The following is a 19437-nucleotide window of genomic DNA, read 5'->3' as shown; positions in this document are numbered from 1 at the left end:
AGCTTGATTTTTTTTTTTTTTTTTAATGCATTGCTAGGGAGCTGAGGTAAATGGTAGGATATGGTCCCAGAGCCAGAGACATAAGCTCTGACCTTCAGAGGATATTTAGGACCTGTAAAACTCGGAGGGCACAGCCCTCTGCTTCCTCTGCAAGGGGTAAACCCTGCCCACTACATGAAGGCTTTAGAGAAAAATGTTCCCCAAGGGAACAACATGCAAATTTCCTCCCTCCTGGCACCCCCTCCTCTGGCTGATCAGCGCCTACGACACTGACTTATTTATAAATCCATGACACTCATGCCATACCAGTTTTCCACTGTTGTAGTTTTTTCTCTCTCTCTCCCTCTGTAACCATAGTAGCAAGCCTCCCATTTCTCTTCCATCTCCCTTCAATTTGGAAAGCCATAGCTGTGTTCATAGTGATTTTTCCATCATTGTAAATTTGCAGATTATCCAACTGCATTCAACTGAGACAGAAGAGAGAAAATAATAATATAGCGTGGCACTTAGAATCACTAATTGCAAATTGTCCTTAAATAATGCATCAGCCCTCTCTTAATTATGGCATCTTTTGCTCTACTCGGTAATGTGAAGCATCAGCTAATGTATTTTTCCAGTTATTAATATCAAGTCCAAGGGAAGGGGCAGAGTTGTGCCATCTTGTGCCATGCCCTGCTGTGCCCTAGCCTTCCCCTGCATATCCGCTGAGCTCTCCTCCTCTCCACCTTAAAAGTTCCTCCTTAAATCAGACTTCTTGCATCAGGGCTTCCTGCATTAATCATCTCACCACTGATGTCTCCTTCTGATGGAACTAATGCCCCATGTATCCTGTTTGTCTGAATAAAGGCCCAAATTCTGCATTCCATGTGGAACTGCATCTCCCATTAACTTCTAAAGGCACTTCAGGTCAGGATCGTAGCCTTTCTCCCTGTTTCATTAAATGTCATTTGTACCTACTGTGCTCTACAGATAATTCACCATCTTCTTAATAATAATTAGCACATATGTAGCAAGCTACCAGACACTGAAAAATAAGTCACAGCACACTTTGATGGTGTATTTTAAGCCTGAGTCTGTGCAGATAGTTGAAGGTCAAAGTTTTCAAAAGTGATCAATTACTTCAGATGACTTAAATTTCACCTGCTGGCAGGATGGCCTAGTGAAGAGAACACCAGACTGGGACTCAGAAGATTTGGGTTCTACTCCTCTCTCTGCTGCTGGGTGACCTTGGGCATGTCACTTCAGCTTTCTGTGCCTCTGTTTCCCCATCTGTAAAATAGAACTAATGATACTGACCTTCTGTAAAGTACTTTGAGATCTTCTAAAGAAAAGCACTATATGACAGGTATTATTAACTTGAGGAAACCTCAAACTAAATGCTCAGCAGCTCCCACTGACTCCTGGGCTTCCTGGTGGCTCAGCCATTGTGAAAATCAGGCTCAAGCGTTCTCAAATTCGGGTATCCAAAATAAATGGGCACATTTTACTCCTGGGGGGATTATGCATGACTACGCACCCGCAGAAAATGCCCCTGCAGAATTCCTGTGCTTCCCTGCAAAAAACAGCAGGGAAGCCAGGCCGAGAGGAGGGCGGGGGGAACCATAGGTACAGTTGGGGGGGGGGGGGATTGCCCCCTCCAAACAGAGGTCACGCATAGGGGGCATGCAGGGTTACGTTCAGTAGCCGGTGCTCCCCACTGCCATGGTGGAGCCTCATTTATTTATTGAGGAATAAAATTTGCAGCATTTTAAAATATTGTGCGCATAATTTTTAATTTTTTGGTGCAGAATTCCCTCAGGAGTAACATTTGAAAAATTTAGCAAGGCTACACCTTAAATCAGTGATAGAACCAGAGTTTGAACTCAGCCCTCCCTGGTTTAATCCACTGGATAACGCTGCCTTGATGCTTCCTTAATCTTTGCATTCTGACACACGTAAATGAGGAGTTTTTTAAACAACTCAGAAATTGGGAATGATATCTGCTCATTGGCTTTATTCCGTTGTCTAGTTTTTCCATCAGGCCCCACATAAATCATGCTTACCCCATGGACTGACATGCAGAAACAAACATGCATCTCTCAGACCTATCATTACTAGGAGCAACAGTCCTGCTGCAATCCCCAGCATCTTTAGGCAGATGTACTTAGGAGGTCATCTACCTCACCTATAGCCAGCCTGAGACGACAGCAGTGCTAATGATATAAGTGTGAACCCCATTCCAGCACTGGCTGATAAATCTCATATCTCTATCTGACAGGCAGATGCTTGGGATTATTGCTTTGAGGGCCTAGCTTTCCTCACCTCAGAAGAACACAGCAACCAATAATCAAAGGAAAAACAACTTTGATGCAAATCAGCATGGGTCTTTCAGAAATCTGTTCAGTCTGTATGTCACCGTGCATGCACCTTGGACTGAAGAAAACAAAGCTGGAATATTCAGCTCCCTTTCATAAAACATTCATAGGCCTGTGGGGCTCATAGCTATAGGTATATTTTAAAACAGGCCGGAGAATGACAATTCCATTTCAGGACAACTTTTGAGGTTTTGAAATTTGTTTTCATTTCACTTTGGAACCAAAACCAAAGCTTTCAAAGGTTTTCAAAGAAGGAATTGTGTTGAAATGTCCTGTTTTGGATCAAAAAGACAGGTTTTTGAGTCGGGTCTCATTCTCTCGCTCTCTCATCAGAGGTGACCAGAGAGTTCACCCTTCCTATTGAAAATTTCGTCAAAAGTGGCTTTGTCATTCGTCGTTTTGGCTTTGACAAAACAATATATTTTAACAAACATACATTTGTTGAAAATGTTCTGACCATCTCTAATATATTTTCACTCCCATCTTCCTACCTTTTCTGAGTGCATGTGCCACTCATGAAGGGAGCCTGTTTGTGCATGTTTCCTCAAGAATTTAAAATGATAAAAACAGCCTGATAGTGGAAACATCATGGATAACTAAACAAATAAAATTTCCAGAGCTTTGCTACCTACTTCCAATACAAACGGTTTTTGAAATGCAGCGTAAAGGGCTAGCTAAAGCAATGGAACCTACTTGAAGAAATCTGGCTAGAGTTCAGTCATCTTGGAGATGTTCTTTGGTTACAGACAGATGTCATCTGTTTGTAACCAAAGAGATGTGTATCAAACTTTCAGTGTCCTGCTCATTCAGGGCCTCTTAGTCACAACTGAAAAAAGGACTTCCTGTCCCATAGCACCCCCTAGTGACTCAGATGGAAGTATACCAATGCCACTTCCTACCGCACCTTGCATGCTCCTTCTAGGTCTGTCATTCACATCCAATCTGATCCACCACCAGCCCTTGTTAGATTGACAGCAGCCAGGTTGTTAGGTTGCTCCATTCCACTGCAATCCTAGCAGTTTCTGCAGAAGTTTAGCTTGCTTAGGGCAGGGTTTTTATCTCCTCCCTGCTGGATCTAGCATGGGGTTCATTCACCCACCCTCACCAGGCAGGTGAAGATTAACAAGTTTCCTCTCCTCCCAGTGGCCTCGAGATCTAAAGTATTAAAAGCCTAGAGGGGGCAATGCTCTTTTTACCACCATTAGATACAATTATGCTTTATTAACACAGAGCTGTTATTTTACAGATTCATTTGCTTCTGCCAGTTTTACAAGCTGAAGGAAGGAAAAGGCATGCAGAATAACAATTTGAGTGGAATTCAGCAGATGGAGAACAAGTACTTCAGACTGTCATCACTATAGAAAAAACAAAGTTTCCATTCAACAGGGATTCTTTGGAGAAAAAGGGAGGGAGAGAAATCCCTGTAATTACTAGAGTCCATGTTGAATCTTGTAACAGTTTATACCACCTCAAGATGCCCCTTTGTGACCTGGGGTGGCTCTGCAGCAGCACTGCCTCAGTTTCCCCTTCTCCGGACTCCTTAAAAAAACTTCACACACTCCAAGGTATTCACAACAATAGTTCCCCTTCTGGGTGGGGTCTAAATTATTTATTTAATCTTTCACACAGTTACCAGGGGACCCTCTTGACTAAGGGAATTCTACAGCCTTCCATCTGGGTCTTGTGTTGTGCTTCTCCCTGGTCCCTTTGACTTACCCTCCACTAATTCCACCCCAACTGGCAACAAAGAAATGTCCCAGGGTCTCCTTCAGGAATCTTCTAAATCCTCCAGCTCTTCCACAGCCACTTCTCTTTCCCAGGTGGCCTGATTGGGTCCCATGGCCATCGTCCTCATCCACATGTGAAGAGACGAGCTAATTGTGTCTGGGCCCATCTCTGCTCGAGGTTGGCAACATTTAGCATTTGTTCAAGTTTATAAATTGCCAAACCCTGAAATTATATATTTTTTCAATGTCAAATGTTTGCTTGGATGTATACATCGCCTGCTATGTTTGCAATCCACCCATTCCTGGATTGTGCTAGTGCGTGAGAATTAGAAAGTGAAACAGACTAATTTGGTTTCACTATCCAAATGCTAGTGTGAAGTATTAACAAGTAGCCAAAAAGTGTGCAAAACAAATGAGATTCTAAAAACATACTTGACTTCTGAGGTAGTTGTAAGAGAGGGAATTTTACTGCCATTAGTTGGACATAACCTTGTTCTGCAACTGAAAGGTCAGATCCTTATCTGGTATAAACTAGCACTGTTGAAGTCATTGGAACTATGCCAACTGAGATTCTGGCTTGAAACCTCTATGGTTGGAAATCCACCTAACACATTTTGGGCCCTTGAAAAAAATCACACATAATAATACTAATAAATAATAACCACACTAGCTTCATCCCCTTTTAAGATATAGAAAGCAGAAGGCAAACTCTGCACAATCTTCCACACAAGCAAGAAATTAGTGCAACATGGTTCAACCTTGGGTTTTTTACTACATTCCTCACACCACTGCACAAAGTACTTACATACCACAGTAATGAGCACCGTATAGAAATGCCTAGAGAGGTAGATTAGATAAGAAACAGCCAAACAAGAATGCCACAGCTAAAGGGATAAACAAAAGAGCCCACTCCTAATTGGAAAGGATAAGTCTGTACATTTCCGTAGTTGTCAGATTTGCATCTTATACAATTAAAACTTGAAGGGCCAGATTCATGCTTTCTGGCCTGGCGATGGTTAAATTGCACCTTCCTTGTGCCAGCTAAGCCCCCTTCAGCCCAGGTTGGTGACAGAATTCACTCCCTGAGGGCAGGTATTATTTTAGCAAGTCTTCCCTTGAACTCTTCTACCAAGAGACAGCTATAAGTTATGACTGAACTCCATAAGAGCCCTGTTTGCAGAGGCTGACTTGCTTACAGCTTCTTCCACCCACAATTACCCACTGAACAGTGGTGCTATCTTCCATTTTTAGTAGCCAATTTCCGCCAGCAGAGCCTCCTCCCCTGGAAGATGGACTTTCCAGGACAGTTTCCATCAGCTTAAGTCAGCATGGAGCCTGGGGTGAACTTAGTCCAAAGATTATAAGTAGTACATGTACTACGATAGTTTAAAAATTCACCCAAGACCTCATCACAAGTATAAGTGCCATAGTTTTATTTAGCAATCCCTGCCCCAAACTCTTTTTATCTCACGCCTGAGGGTAAAAAACATTGTTTTATTTCCCCTCAACCAAAATGTAGCCGATACATTTTTTTTTCTATCCATGTAAAAGGACAAGAAAATCAATGTTACAGTTAATACACCCTTTCACAGGACCAGAGTAATCAGCAGTAAATGTCTGCCCGGCAAAATAATACTTGGAAAGCTCACAGTGCTTCAGGGTCAGTGCACAGATTTCATTCCTTCCTACATAAAATCATTAACACTGACGCCATGGATCTGCTACTAGTAATGCAGCGTAAACACCCTAGAAAGATTAATAATATTTTCACTGAGCTCTCTATTTAAAGGAAGAGGGAAGCAGCATTTTGTCCCTAAGCTGATAATATGCTCCACGTGTGAAAACAATAAGATAATAAAAGCAACATGAATGAGCTTTCAATGGAGCTACATGAGGAAAAGTTTCTACATCAAAGCAGGCAGATAATCTTACAATATTTTCTTCCATAATACTGGATAAGGTTACCTAATGATTTAAACAAGATACAGTATTTTATTTTTTATTAGTCCCTACAGAGCCATAACTAAGTTACATGGGGAAATTGTCTGCCTTATCTCGGTACAAAAACTAGGAGTTTTTATTTGTCTGCTTTATAAGATCACTACAAAAAAATAAATACTTGATTTTCAAAAAGTACAGCTACAAACATTAGTAGGTTTCATGTGAATTAACATATAAAAAGGCAACAGGCCAGGCCGTGCTACCTTTCCTCACACTGAATAGTGCTTTACTATAAGTAGTCTCACAGAAATGAAGGAGCCCGCTTGTGAAGTAAAGTTCTGTTCAGTGTATTCAGGGTGGCAGAATCTGGCACAATTAAGTCAGCATGAAAAGAGGTGCCATCAACTACACCCCTAACAAGAAAAGCTGAAAACCATTTGTGTGCTCCCATCATTAACCCCATTACTGGCTAATTGAATTTCTCTATTCTAGGAGACTGTGAACCAAATTTATTGACTTCAATTGAGTTGCTATGAGTTACACCAGCAATGTATTTTGCCCTTTATGGACAGTATCTAGAGTAAAATGCTCAGTAAGCAACAGTCACTATCAAGCAAAAAACATTTCATCCAAGCCTGAAATGCAGCGAGAAGTTTCTCCATCACTTGTTTCAGAGTAGCAGCCGTGTTAGTCTGTATCCTCAAAAAGAACAGGAGTACTTATGGCACCTTAGAGACTAACAAATTTATTTGAGCATAAGCTTTCGTGGGCTACAGCCCACTTCATCGGATGCATGTATTGGAAAATACAGTAGGGGTGTGTGTGTGTACACACACACACACACCATACACCCTATGTTCTCTGTGTGTGTGTGTGTGTGTGTGTGTGTGTGTAACACCCATTGTTTCATGTTCTCTGTATATATATCTTCCTACTGTATTTTCCACTACATGCATCTGATGAAGTGGGCTGTAGCCCACGAAAGCTTATGCTCTAATAAATTTGTTAGTCTCTAAGGTGCCACAAGTACTCCTGTTCCATCACTTGTGACTCTTTTATGTCAATAGCATAAGTATTATAAATGTTGTCACTTCAATAATATTGAAGTCTCCTCTAATTTGGTTACAGATGAAGAACCCAGTTGCAAACCCAAATCCCAATAATGTTCAATATGTTTCTCCCTACCCCAGTGAATTTTCCATATTTTATATCTTTCATTCATCATAGCAGAGACAGGGTCACAGTCAACATTTTTTGCCAAAAGGGTAGCCGTGTGAATGTATCAGAGGGCAGAAACTGGCCCTTGGATTTACTCTTATTTTTTATCTCCTGAGTCACTCCAGTTCTCAAGTAAGGTAAGGCAAATTCCCTTTGAACTCAATAGGTCCAGGAATAGGCCTGTAGAAAAGAGCAAGTCATAGTCTTAAAAAAAAAAAAAAAAAAAAAAAAAAAAGTATAAAGTGTGCATATTACAGCTGTCCCTTGGCATTCTATATATGGTTAACACTGGTTATAATACATATATGTTGGACACCATATATAATATGATTTAATAAAAAACAAGTAGATTTCATTTTTGTTTGGTCACTGCTGTGCAGTATTGCTTCCATTGTGCAAAATAAAGATGTCCTGTGCCAAGTAAAATCCATGGTCTGAAATCCCACCAGCTTTAATTTTTTAAACATCCTTCAGAAGTGCTCTTTTTTACACTGTTCAAATTTCTTTCTAGCTGCTGCTTTTTTCCTTTTCTGTCTGTTCAACCTCTCAATCCTAGTGCTTATACTATGCTTATCTATGAAGTATCTCAGTATCTGGAGAGTTGGATACAAGTCATAAGAAGCCCAACAGCTTTACTGCAGAATTCAGACATGTACGGAAAACCATAACATTTGGAGACCCTCTGCACCAGTCCAGTTTCTTGCACCAAAAAGCAGATTTCATCCTGTTGCCTATGACAGTGTGGGGAAAGTGCAGAAAAGGGAAGAATGTTGACGTATCAGAAGTCAGACAAGGCGCAGCAGGTATTGTTTCTTTGTCAGTAGCATGACATGAAAGAACATTAGAATTTCCTTGGGGGCTTATTTATTGTTCAAAAACAAGAACCAGTTACCAGTAAAAAAAAACTTCTTCTAAGGGTACCTTGCTCATGGATCAGCACCATTGCTGTACCTAAGAGAGGTTAGAAGCATGTTTTTCAGCCTGAAGACCATAGATGATGTTGGCAGTAAGATGTATTCTGTGCTAAACTCCACCATAAAGCCAGTACATTATTGTAAAGTTCATCTACCTGAAGACAAGATTAAGGCACCAGCCAGTGAATTCATCTAGAAATGTCAGAGATCTGTGAGGAAAAAGAGCTATATGCCCCTAAATCCATGAAGTCAGAGAAGATACTTTGGTCCACAGAGATGGATAACAACAGAATGGGTTCCTTGTACCTTAGCTGTAGTGTTTACCATTTAAATTTACACTGGATAATAGCATCAGATATTTAAAATTGTTCTAATTTCAAAAATTGACTTCTAATCAGTTCAGTCTCCTGAAGCTCTCATTTTGGAAATCTTTCTGATCTCATTAACCATACTTTATATGTGACAAGCTTTCCAGCTAAGGCTAATAACAATGAAACCGGCTACTTAGACCAGAATCAGTTCACTTAAATGACAAAGTATGGCAGCTTTCTCAATATGTTTAGAATGCAATTTTTATTGTGCAGTTTAAAGGAGATTTTCCTTAATCTGGTTTTCTCTTTTATTTTTTAAAAAAATTTCCTCTACCAACAAATTACTGATAGAAATAGAAGTGCCTCTCCAATTCACTTTAAGACTTTCAGTATTATCTTCCAGGAGTCAAACATATTGGCTGACTTATTTGTTTGCATTTTGTTTCCAAAGTATGGATTGTAAAAGGGCAGCTAACTCGAGGCACTTTCATCTTCTGACTGCAGCATAAATGGAAGCAGAGTGCACATTAGTTTGCAAATTACCAAAATCATTTTACTTCATTTTCCTCAATAAATATTGCATTTATATTCAGAACAAGAGAAGAAAAGTTTATTCATAAGATTTATGTTTAACTGTCTGATTCACACCATAAGTGGTCTGATTAAATATTTATTTTAATATCCGCTTAGGTTAAAAATTATACCAATCCATCCAACAGTGCCTATGCATTGCCTCAGAGAAAAACGTATTAATACACCAGAAATGCATTATTGACCCTCTACCCATATTTTAAAGTTGTAGTTTCTAGTTTCCAGCTAAAAGCTGCCAATATTATTTATTCTACATCATCAATGGGATATTGAACTTAGCAGGTGTTGCTCATGAGCTAAACCAGAAGAGACTTCTGATGGTTTTCTTAAACTTTTGAAATACCTTCAAAAGTTGAAGTTCACTAGAGGGAATGCTAAAGGACAACTTTCAGAAACTTCTAAGTAATCTCTGCTGAATCAAAATGCTCTCTAATAATAATAATAATAAAAAAAAGGAAGATTAACACTTAGAATGAATTCTTTTAAAAATTTAAAATTCATCCTTCAATGACAAACATATTCTTTTGTGCTAGAGGAGATGATTCTAAGGGCTCAGTTCTTCTCCTGTTGAAGTCAATGGCAAAACACTAACTTCAATGGGAATAGGAGGAGATCCAAATCATTTAAAGAAAACAGACATAAATGGGTATCAAGTTGGCCACTCCAGAATCATCAATCAAATTCTGAAAATGTAGGCCTAAATCATGACTGAATGGGTGCCTTGCTGGGGTCTCTCACCTGTGCTCTAGTAGACTGTACATTGAGATGGACATTCCCAATCAGGGCCGGCTCCAGCATTTCTGCCGCCCCAAGCAAAAAAAACCCGCGATCGGCGGCGGCAGTTCAGCGGCAGGTCCTTCGCTCCTAGAGGGAGTGAGGGACCTGCCGCCCCCGAATTGCCACAGGTGCCGCCCCTCTCCCTTGGCCGCCCCAAGCACCTGCTTGTTAAGCTGGTGCCTGGAGCTGGCCCTGTTCCCAATCCCAGTTCTATTCCCAATCCTAACACTGATTCATGGTGATGCCTCAGGCAAATTGCTTATCCTCTCGTTCCTTCATTTTTATCTATCTGTATAATGGTGGTGATAATGCTTATCCACCCTCCAAAGTGTTGGGAAATTGAGATATGCAAAGCACTATGTATATTCAAAGTATGTTATTATTTATTAATTTGTAAAATAGAAGGTGTGCTTATAACTTTTTTGGTTAGGAACCAGATGAAACGCAAAACCCTCTTGACAGAGCTGTTAGCTCAATTTCTATTCTGTTGAAAGTAAAAATAAAAGCTCATGCTAATACACATGAAAATGACAAATGTCTGAAGAATATGTTGGTTCAGACTTGACTAGGAAGCTATAGTTTTTCAGATGGTAAGAGACTAATACAAAGGGCACCTCTGGGGAGAAAACATACTGAAAGAAATATTCAACAGCTGCTCACCTACTCATTGCCTTTCACTACCAGTGCTTATAGGGTTCCCCCCCACCCCCCAAATCAAGTCAGTGTCGGCTAATCATGATTATAATTCAAAGCTGCACTCTTGTTTCAGCTCAAGAACTGGCTGCAAATTGAGATAGTCTTTTCTTGCATTTTATTTAGGTTATTTTTTGGAGATGAACAGTAGATCTCAGTACTCCAAATCAGAGATCACTATGTTGACAACTTCAAGCTAACTTAAAAACTGACAAAATGTTCAGACGCAGTGCATAATCTCCTCCGCTAGGCTTCCTAGGTTCCATTCCTAGTTATGCCACAGATTTCCAATGTGACCTTGAACAAGTCACCCTATGTCTCTGTGCTTCAATTGACCCATCTGTAAAACAGGTATAATAACAATGCCTACAGCATCACAGGAGTGCTATGAAGCTAACATTAGTTAAATGTTTTGATGACTTTGCTATACTTCATGTAGCGCCTTTAATCCAATGTATAGAAGTCACACACAATGAAAGCAAGAGTAAGAAAATCCATAGGATCCTGTTAAAAATGTATTATTATTGACATACTGACTGAATATATTCAAACTTATTAACCCTTGACATAACTTTTCCATGCTATCCCTGTGCATGGAATGACCTCCCAATCCCAGTCCCTACCCTTTCCTCATTAAAATACCTCAGTTCCTCTGCAAGGTCCAGTAATTCATATCAATCAATTGCCATACCCATTATATTTTTTAAAGAGAAAGAATGTGATAGATTGAAGTTAAGCGGGTAAACGAAAGAATAATCAAAGCAACATTTTCCATAGAATCACAAATTGTAAGGCAAGAAGGGGCCATGTTGATTATCAGCAACCTGACCTGCTGCTTAACACAGGCCATGGAACTCCACCCAATAATTTCTATATAGAATCCAATAACTTGTGGTTGAATTAGAACATACCTTTTAGAAAGACATCCAATCTTGAATGAAAGACTTCACATGATGAAGAATTTACTACATCCATTAGAAGTTGTTCCAATGGCTAATTACCTCACTTTTTAAAAAAAAATAGCACAATTTGAACTTCTCAGGCACTAACTTCCAGCCATTGCATCTTGTTATACCTATGTCTGTTAAATTAAAGAGCCTTTTAGTATGAGATCTTCTCCCTGTATACATCCTTAAAGAACATGATCAAGCAATCTTCCAGTCTGCTCTTTGTTAAATGTAATCGATTGTACTCCTTCAGTCTCTCACCGTAAGGCAGGTTTTCCATCCCTCTAATCATCCTTCTCTGAACCCTCTCCAATTTTTCAATGTTCTCTGTAAAGGGTGCCAAAACAGTGCTCTCACCAGTACCATATACAGAGAGATTATCATCTGCCTGCTCCTGATGGATATATTCTTGTTTATACATACAAGAATCATGTTAGTCTGTTGTTAACAAAGACTATAGCTCTTTTCAGAGTCACTGCTTTACAGGATACAGTCCCCCATCCTGTAAGTATGGTCTATACTCACTCTGTTTGTAGATACATGACCTTGTATTGGCTGTACATAAGTGCTCTATTCTAATTCCTCCCCTGGGTCTTCCAGCGTCTCTGGGCTTATCTGTCTGCTTTTAGGATCTGATCCCAAAATGCGCTCCAGATAGATTCAGAAGTTCACTGCAAAGTGGAGCTCTTTACAGTACTGGACCTTTAAATCGTACAGTAGAACCTCAGAGTTACAAACACCAGAGTTATGAACTGACCAGTTAACCACACACCTCATTTGGAACCAGAAATACACAATCAAGTAGCGGAGACACACAAAACACAAATACAGTACAGTACTGTGTTAAACTACTAAAAAAAAGGGAGGTGGGGAAAGAAGCATTTTTCTTCTGCATAGTAAAATTTCAAAGCTGTATTAAGTCAATGTTCCATTGTAAACTTTTGAAAGAACAACCATAATGTTTTGTTCAGAGTTACGAACATTTCAGAGTTATGAACAACCTCCATTCCTGAGATGTTTGTATCTGAGGTTCTACTATAAGATCTTCAGGGCAGAGACTGTCTTGATGTGCCTTGTAAAGCTGCCTCAATTACTTTGTCAAGCTAAAATTAATTTGTTTACATATCTGAAACTATATTCATTCAAGCAGCTCACACATGTAATTATTTAATTTTTATCTATTTCTTATATATTTTAGTGATGTTTCATTTCCCTGTTGCACTGCTATGGGCTACTATCATGTAATACAGCCTTGTCTCGCATAGGCCAAAAATTACCAAAGAAAGAAAATAAAGGCACAGTGGGCCACTTATTAATATGGTACCATAAATGCACATAGGGTTGTACAGAACTTCACAGCTCTGAAGATCTTATAGTTGAACACAGACAAATACAATACAAGGCATGATAGTTTAGTTTGTGCAGAGACATCTGCAGTGGGGCATTCAACCCGCAAAGTCTTTGTAGAAGATGCTGGTCATATATCCACTTGCCTATTTTGCACACATAACGTGTCTATCTGCCTGTACATATTGGTGGGACAGGTCAAGATGCACCTCCACTCTGCTCCACCCCATCAATCCTCCACTGGTGGAGGGTCCACTAAGCATCCACATCCATGATGCAATGGGAGTTGCCCGACAGCAGTTTTAAGTGGCATTGGGGCCACATCCAGCCCTGATGATGCGGGAGCCATAACTACTCCCTGCTTGGACCAAGCTTTGCTCAACACCAATAGAATCTAGCTGTAGAATCTAGACTCCCTTTCTCTGCTTCTGCTTAAGGTCAGAAATCCATACCCCAGAGGTTTATGAATCAATAAGTAGTTAAAAAGTTGCAGGAAATTAATATTACAATAAATGGATAGACACCTCTCTCTCACACAGCTGTGTCAAACCGCCTCAAAAAATTTGCTTCCTCCTTACAGCTAGAGAATACAAAATGAAGCACCTGTGTGTGTTACCACTGTGTATCAATATTTGCCAACGCCTATTTTCTGTACTTTGGATGGGTTCAAAAGAAGATTGATTGGAGAAAGGGAATGCAGAGCACAATTGGGGACATTTACCAGACAAAGGAGCATTGGTCAGACACAAACCCCATACTCTGAGCATCACTTTATCTTGACCATCAATCACAGCCAACACGATAATCAGACTATTAAAAACAGCATTGTAAGAAAAATATTTTCTTGGGTCAGCATTGTAAGAAAAATATTTATGATCATGTCATCATCCTTTCTCTGCAGCTTGATTAACTAGTCAAGTGCTGCCTAGAATAGCGTACCAGTTACACTGGGAAAAATACATGTATGATGCTGCTCCATATACACAGTACACTCTCTTTAACAAGGAATGCAGAGATGACAGCCTGCATCACAAAGATTAATAACTTGCAGGATTGTATCACTGTTTATTGTATCGCTTTGATTGCTGGCTTTCTCATGTTTCACTGTATTATGCAAGTGTCTGCATAATTGTACCACAATACTCTGCAAATACGGAAATATTCAGCCTGCCCATGCTCAGTACCAGTATCTACAGATGCCAGCCAAATACCTGATCAAGAGGAGCATTACAAAAACTAACCCAACTTTTGTATGTAATAAGGTGAAAGGGAGCTTATTCTCTTAGAACCACTTAAGGCTATTGCAAATGATGGAATTACTACTGATCTAGTACAGTCGACACATTTCTCCCCATCTCACTAGAGAAACTCAAGGAAAAACAAAGTGTTGGCAGTAGGGATGGGCAAGAAGGAAGATACATTTCCAGAATAGCATGTGTAACACTGCAGCCCATATTCTGCACAGTGATATTATAATATGATTATGACATAATTATAATGTTTTTATGCAAGATAAGTCATGTGAGGTGTCACTGGAAAAGTTATGATTTGCTGAATATGATTGTGCAATGGTATGCATGTATCATTTTTGTATCTGAAGTTATGAATATGGACTATGTAACTATTTCAAATGTAGTTACACCTGTGTAACGCCCCTAGACAAGATGCTTTCTGTCTAGATTGCTGGGTGGGGAAGGGTCTATTCAGGACAAGAGCCATTATAATAGGCCTTAGGAGAAGCTTATCTCCCATCTGGGGAGCTTTTCTGAGAACGCTGCCACAGACAGCTGCCAAGCAATGGCTGCTATGACTCTACAAGGACATGTGAGCAGACCACATGTGTCTGGCCTCCATCTTGGGATGTCAGTATATTTCCACAGACTGGTATGGGAACCAAGCTTTGGGAACAAAAGCTATATAAGGCAGAGAGTGACATCATCCATGGTTCTTCACTCCCCACACAAGAAGACTCCTGGAAACACCTGAGGAACAAAGACTGAACTGGGGGAAGTGCTGGACCCAGGCTAAAGAGATTTCTAGCCTGTGAATGAAACATTCCAAGCTGTAAAGCAAGTGCAGCTTGCCCCTTAAGAATCTGCAGCCTGCTTGTATCATCTCTTAGAGTGAGAATCTACTAATCCAATCTATTTACTATATTAAGCTTAGTTTGTGTTTTTTGTTTATTTGCTAGATAATCTGCTTTGATCTGTTTGCTATCACTTATCACTTAAATATATATCTTTTGTGGTTAATAAACTTGTTTTTGCTTTATCAAAACCCTTGAGTTGGAGTGAAGAGTGTGGGGATCATAGCTCAGGGGCAAAGGCAGTTGCATATTCCCTTCCGCATTGAGGGAGGGGGTGAACAGTTCCCTGTGCAGCACAAGATGGTATATTTTGGGTTTATATTCCAGAGGGGGTGCGTGCATGGGGAGCTGGGACTTGCCTTGGCTGTAGTCTTCCTCTGCAGGGGCTGGTCAGAGAGTTGGGTGTGACCCTACCTGTATGAAGGCTGCTGAAAGTGCAGGCTGGAGGGCTTTGCAGATTGTCACAGCAGTACAGTGGGAGAGGGAGCCTAGGCTGGGGGGTCAGGGGCTCTGTGGTACCCCAATTCCAGTTGGTACCCCAGTGGAACCCATCAGAGCATGAATCAGCCATCCAATATTTGCCATCAGTATTCAGATATCTGGTGTCCAACCTTTGATCTGCTTCTGCTGGAGATCTCCACCTCCAGTCCCCAGCATCATCCTTCCTCATATGTCCAGGAGAGGTATACAAACAACACCCGTGCTGCTGCTGTCTCCCACCTCTATCCTTTGGATCAGGTTCGGATGTTATTCCTTTTCAGGGGCCAAATATTTCCTTGTCACGTTATGAACAAACCCAAATATAATCTGAACCAAAATGGTCTGTTTTCCAGCACTAGTTGGCACAACTTTTGTCTCATGTGGAACAATAAGCCAGGACTACTTGCATAGGATTTGGCTTTTGTAACACAGAGATAATACCGAGATTCAACAGTTTTTTTCTGATTTATTAATCTATACCATTTTAATAAGCGTGTTCTTAAATAAACATACTTGTTTGTCAAGTGGAAAGATGGGACATAAAAACTAAGTTGCAAGAGAAGTGAATTCAGCAGGAGGGGAATTAATTCTCTTTGGAAACAAAAAAAACCCTAATCTTCCAAGCAGATGATAGATTTGATGCTCCTGGAAACATTACCATTACATTGTAAAATATAACTGAGCAGAAGATAGATGAATAACTGAACAATAAAAACTTTGTGGGCCTAATCCTGCAGTCAATGGGAGTTTTGCCTGTGCAAAGATTTCAGGAAAAGATCCTCTTATTTACCCCTGGAATTTTTGAAAATACCTTACATCTTATATAAACACCAATGGCCACCTTGTGGGTGGGCCCCAAGAAGCCTGCTGTCCCTTTTCCACCCTGGACAAGGCTCAACCACAATTTCAGCTATTGAGCTCCATCCAGCACAAGGACTGTCTAGGGCACAATGTGGGCACTAGCCATCCTCAAAAGGCAAGAGATTAGGGCACAATGCTTCAGGGAGCTCCCTCTGGGATAATGCAGATCAGTGATATCTTCTGCTCAGGACTGGGGCTCATTGGTACAATTTAGCCTCTAGGATTTTGGCATATGTTTTTCATAAAAAAAATTAACACATGCCTAGGGAGCGAAATCCCCACTACCTTACTCAGAAACTGTTCAGTCCTTATTTCAATGGGAGTGTTGATTGAATGAGCACATGGGATTTGTCTCACAGTAAAAAAAGAGAAATGAGGAAATGTTAACAAAACCAAAGCAAGGAAACATGATGACAGTACACTGGTCAATTGGAAGCATGTTACGGACTATTCTGATGAAGATCACAGTTGTTATCCTAGAGGCCGAAGCACCAAGTTTAACTGAAATATTGAAACCGAGATATGAGAGGATGAATGATGATATACATTAAGGTGTCTGGCCCTGACAACACAACACAATACATTAGATCATATGGCTTTATGCTTTTTAAAGAATGGGAATATTGCCTTATCAGGGGTTTTAACTGAGACAGGACGGGGGCTGGTTTTGGTTCCCATTTCCATTTGGAAAAATAACTCACTGCTATAACAGGAGAGGTTCAGCTTTTCTCTTTCTCTCCGTACTACTTTTGAGTTGCTCCATGAATCCAAAGCCTAGCACACTGTCTTTCTGACATCCACCTCCTGACTTGCTCTTAGTTAGCTAAAGAACTTAAACAGCAGGAGACCTTCTTGAGGGAGCAAAGCACTTCATGAAAAGGCTTCCCTGCAGTTAATGGAGAAAAGGGCTTTTAAAGGGATAGTTTTCCAGCAACCGGCTTGGAGAGGAAATCAAGTTTAATTTTCTCTTTAAACAATCTTTTAAGAGCAGAATGTTCATTTACCTTGTATAGTAGCTTAAATCTTAGTGGAAGGGAATTCATCTACATTTATTGTACATCTGGACCTTATATAGCTTGCCAACAGCTTAAAAACATAGGCCAACATTCTGACCTGATTTAAATAGGTGTAGCTCCCCAACTAAATCATCCCAGCCAGGGCTTTGTCAAGCCTGACCTTAAAAACCTCTAAGGAAGAGATTCCACCACCTCCCTAGGCAACCCATTCCAGTGCTTCACCACCCTCCTAGTGAAAAAGTTTTTCCTAATATCCAACCTAAACCTTCCCCACTGCAATTTGAGACCATTGCTCCTTGTTCTGTCATCTGGTGCCACTGAGAATAATCTAGATCCATCCTCTTTGGAAGTCCCTTTCAGGTAGTTGAAAGCAGCTATCAAATCCCCCCTCATTCTTCTCTTCTGCAGACTAAATAATCCCAGTTCCCTCAGCCTCTCCTCATAAGTCCTGTGCTCCAGCCCCCTAATCATTTTTGTTGCCCTCTGCTGAACTCTTTCCATTTTTTTCACATCCTTCTTGTAGTGTGGGGCCCAAACTGGATACAGTACTCCAGATGAGGCCTCACCAATGCCAAATAGAGGGGAATGATCATGTCCCTCGGATCTGCTGGCAATGCTCCTACTTATACAGCCCAAAATGCCATTAGCCTTCTTGGCAACAAGGGCACTGTTGACTCATATCCAGCTTCGTGTCCACCATAACCCCTAGGTCCTTTTCTGCAGAACTACTGCCTAGCCATTCGGTCCCTAGTCTGTAGCAGTGCATGGGATTCTTCCATCCTAAGTGCAGGACTCTGCACTTGTCCTTGTTGAACCTCATCAGATTTCTTTTGGCCCAATCCTCTAATTTTTCTAGGTCCCTCTGTATCCTATCCCAAGCCTCCAGCGTATCTACCATTCCTCCCAGTTTAGTGTCATCTGCAAACTTGCTGAGGGTGCAATCCACGCCATCCTCCAGACCATTAATAAAGATATTGAACAAAAACGGCCCCAGGACCGACCCTTAGGGCTCTCCGCTTGATACGGCTGCCAACTAGACATGGAGCCATTGATCACTACCCGTTGAGCCCAACGATCTAGCCAGCTTTCTATCCACTTTATAGTCCATTCATCCAGCCCATACTTCTTTAACTTGCTGGCAAGAATACTGTGGGAGACCATATCAAAAGCTTTGCTAAAGTCAAGGAATAACACGTCCACTGTTTTCCCTTCATCCACCTAGCCAGTTATCTCATCATAGAAGGCAATTAGGTTAGTCAGGCATGACTTGCCCTTGGTGAATCCATGCTGACTGTTCCTGATCACTTTCCTCTCCTCAGAGTGCTTCAAAATTGATTCCTTGAGAACCTGCTCCATGATTTTTCCAGGGACTGAGGTGAGGCTGACTGGCCTGTAGTTCCCTGGATCCTCCTCCTTCCCCTTTTTAAAGATGGGCACTACATTAGCCTGTTTCCAGTCATCCGGGACCTCGCCCGATTGCCATGAGTTTTCAAAGATAATGGCCAATGGCTCTGCAATCACATCCGCCAACTCCTTTAGCACCCTCGGATGCAGTGCATCCGGCCCCATGGACTTGTGCTCGTCAAGCTTTTCTAAATAATCCTGAACCACTTCTTTCTCCACAGAGGGCCGGTCACCTCCTCCCCATACTGTGCTGCCCAGTGCAGTAGTCTGGGAGCTGACCTTGCTCATGAAGACAGAGGTGAAAAAATGGATTCGGAGGAAAAGTTTAGACACAAAATGTGAATGAAAATTGGGAGTTCTTTAAGAAGTGTTTATTAGAGGGCCAAAAAGATGTGATTCTACAATCAGGACAACTTTGGCTAAAAGCCCATCCTGGTTCAGTGGCAGAGGGAAGACAATTAGAAATAAAAAAAGAAACATAACTGGGAAAAGGGAGAAATAGATAACTATCAATATAAATTAGGATTTATAACGTGCAGAAAATTGATTAGGGAAAAATCTACTTGTGACAGGGCAGAGGACAACAAGAAGGAATTTTTTGTATATTAGGAACAAAAGAAATCCTAGCAGTGGTATAGACTGATTACTAGATGGAGAAGGTAAAATTATTAATAATGATTCAGAAAAGGCGGACATGTTCAATAAATATTTCTATTCTCTATTTTGAAAGTATGAGGACATGCTCATATGACAGGATGATGAAGTACTTT

The 19437-nt window shown here is 40.7% G+C and overlaps 1 protein-coding gene across 2 annotated transcripts in view; it reads right to left on the bottom strand.

Annotated features, from left to right (window-relative positions):
* The window catches only part of KALRN (kalirin RhoGEF kinase), a 721955-nt gene that overhangs the window by 597394 nt on the left and 105124 nt on the right, over positions 1-19437 (bottom strand). Inside the window, exon 1 of one of the 2 annotated variants that reach the window (XM_042843108.2) lies at positions 307-370. The exons of the other annotated variant lie outside the window; for it this stretch is intronic. Within the exon in view, the coding sequence (XP_042699042.2) occupies positions 307-355 (49 nt within the window). The 5' untranslated portion in view covers positions 356-370. Of the gene's footprint in view, positions 1-306; positions 371-19437 lie in introns of those variants that run through there. 2 annotated transcript variants of the gene reach the window in all.

This window comes from Chrysemys picta, chromosome 11, assembly GCF_011386835.1.
Source record: "Chrysemys picta bellii isolate R12L10 chromosome 11, ASM1138683v2, whole genome shotgun sequence".
NCBI classification, from domain to species: domain Eukaryota; kingdom Metazoa; phylum Chordata; order Testudines; family Emydidae; genus Chrysemys; species Chrysemys picta.
Note: the sequence above shows the minus strand (reverse complement) of the source record. Positions and strands in the feature narration are given on the sequence as shown.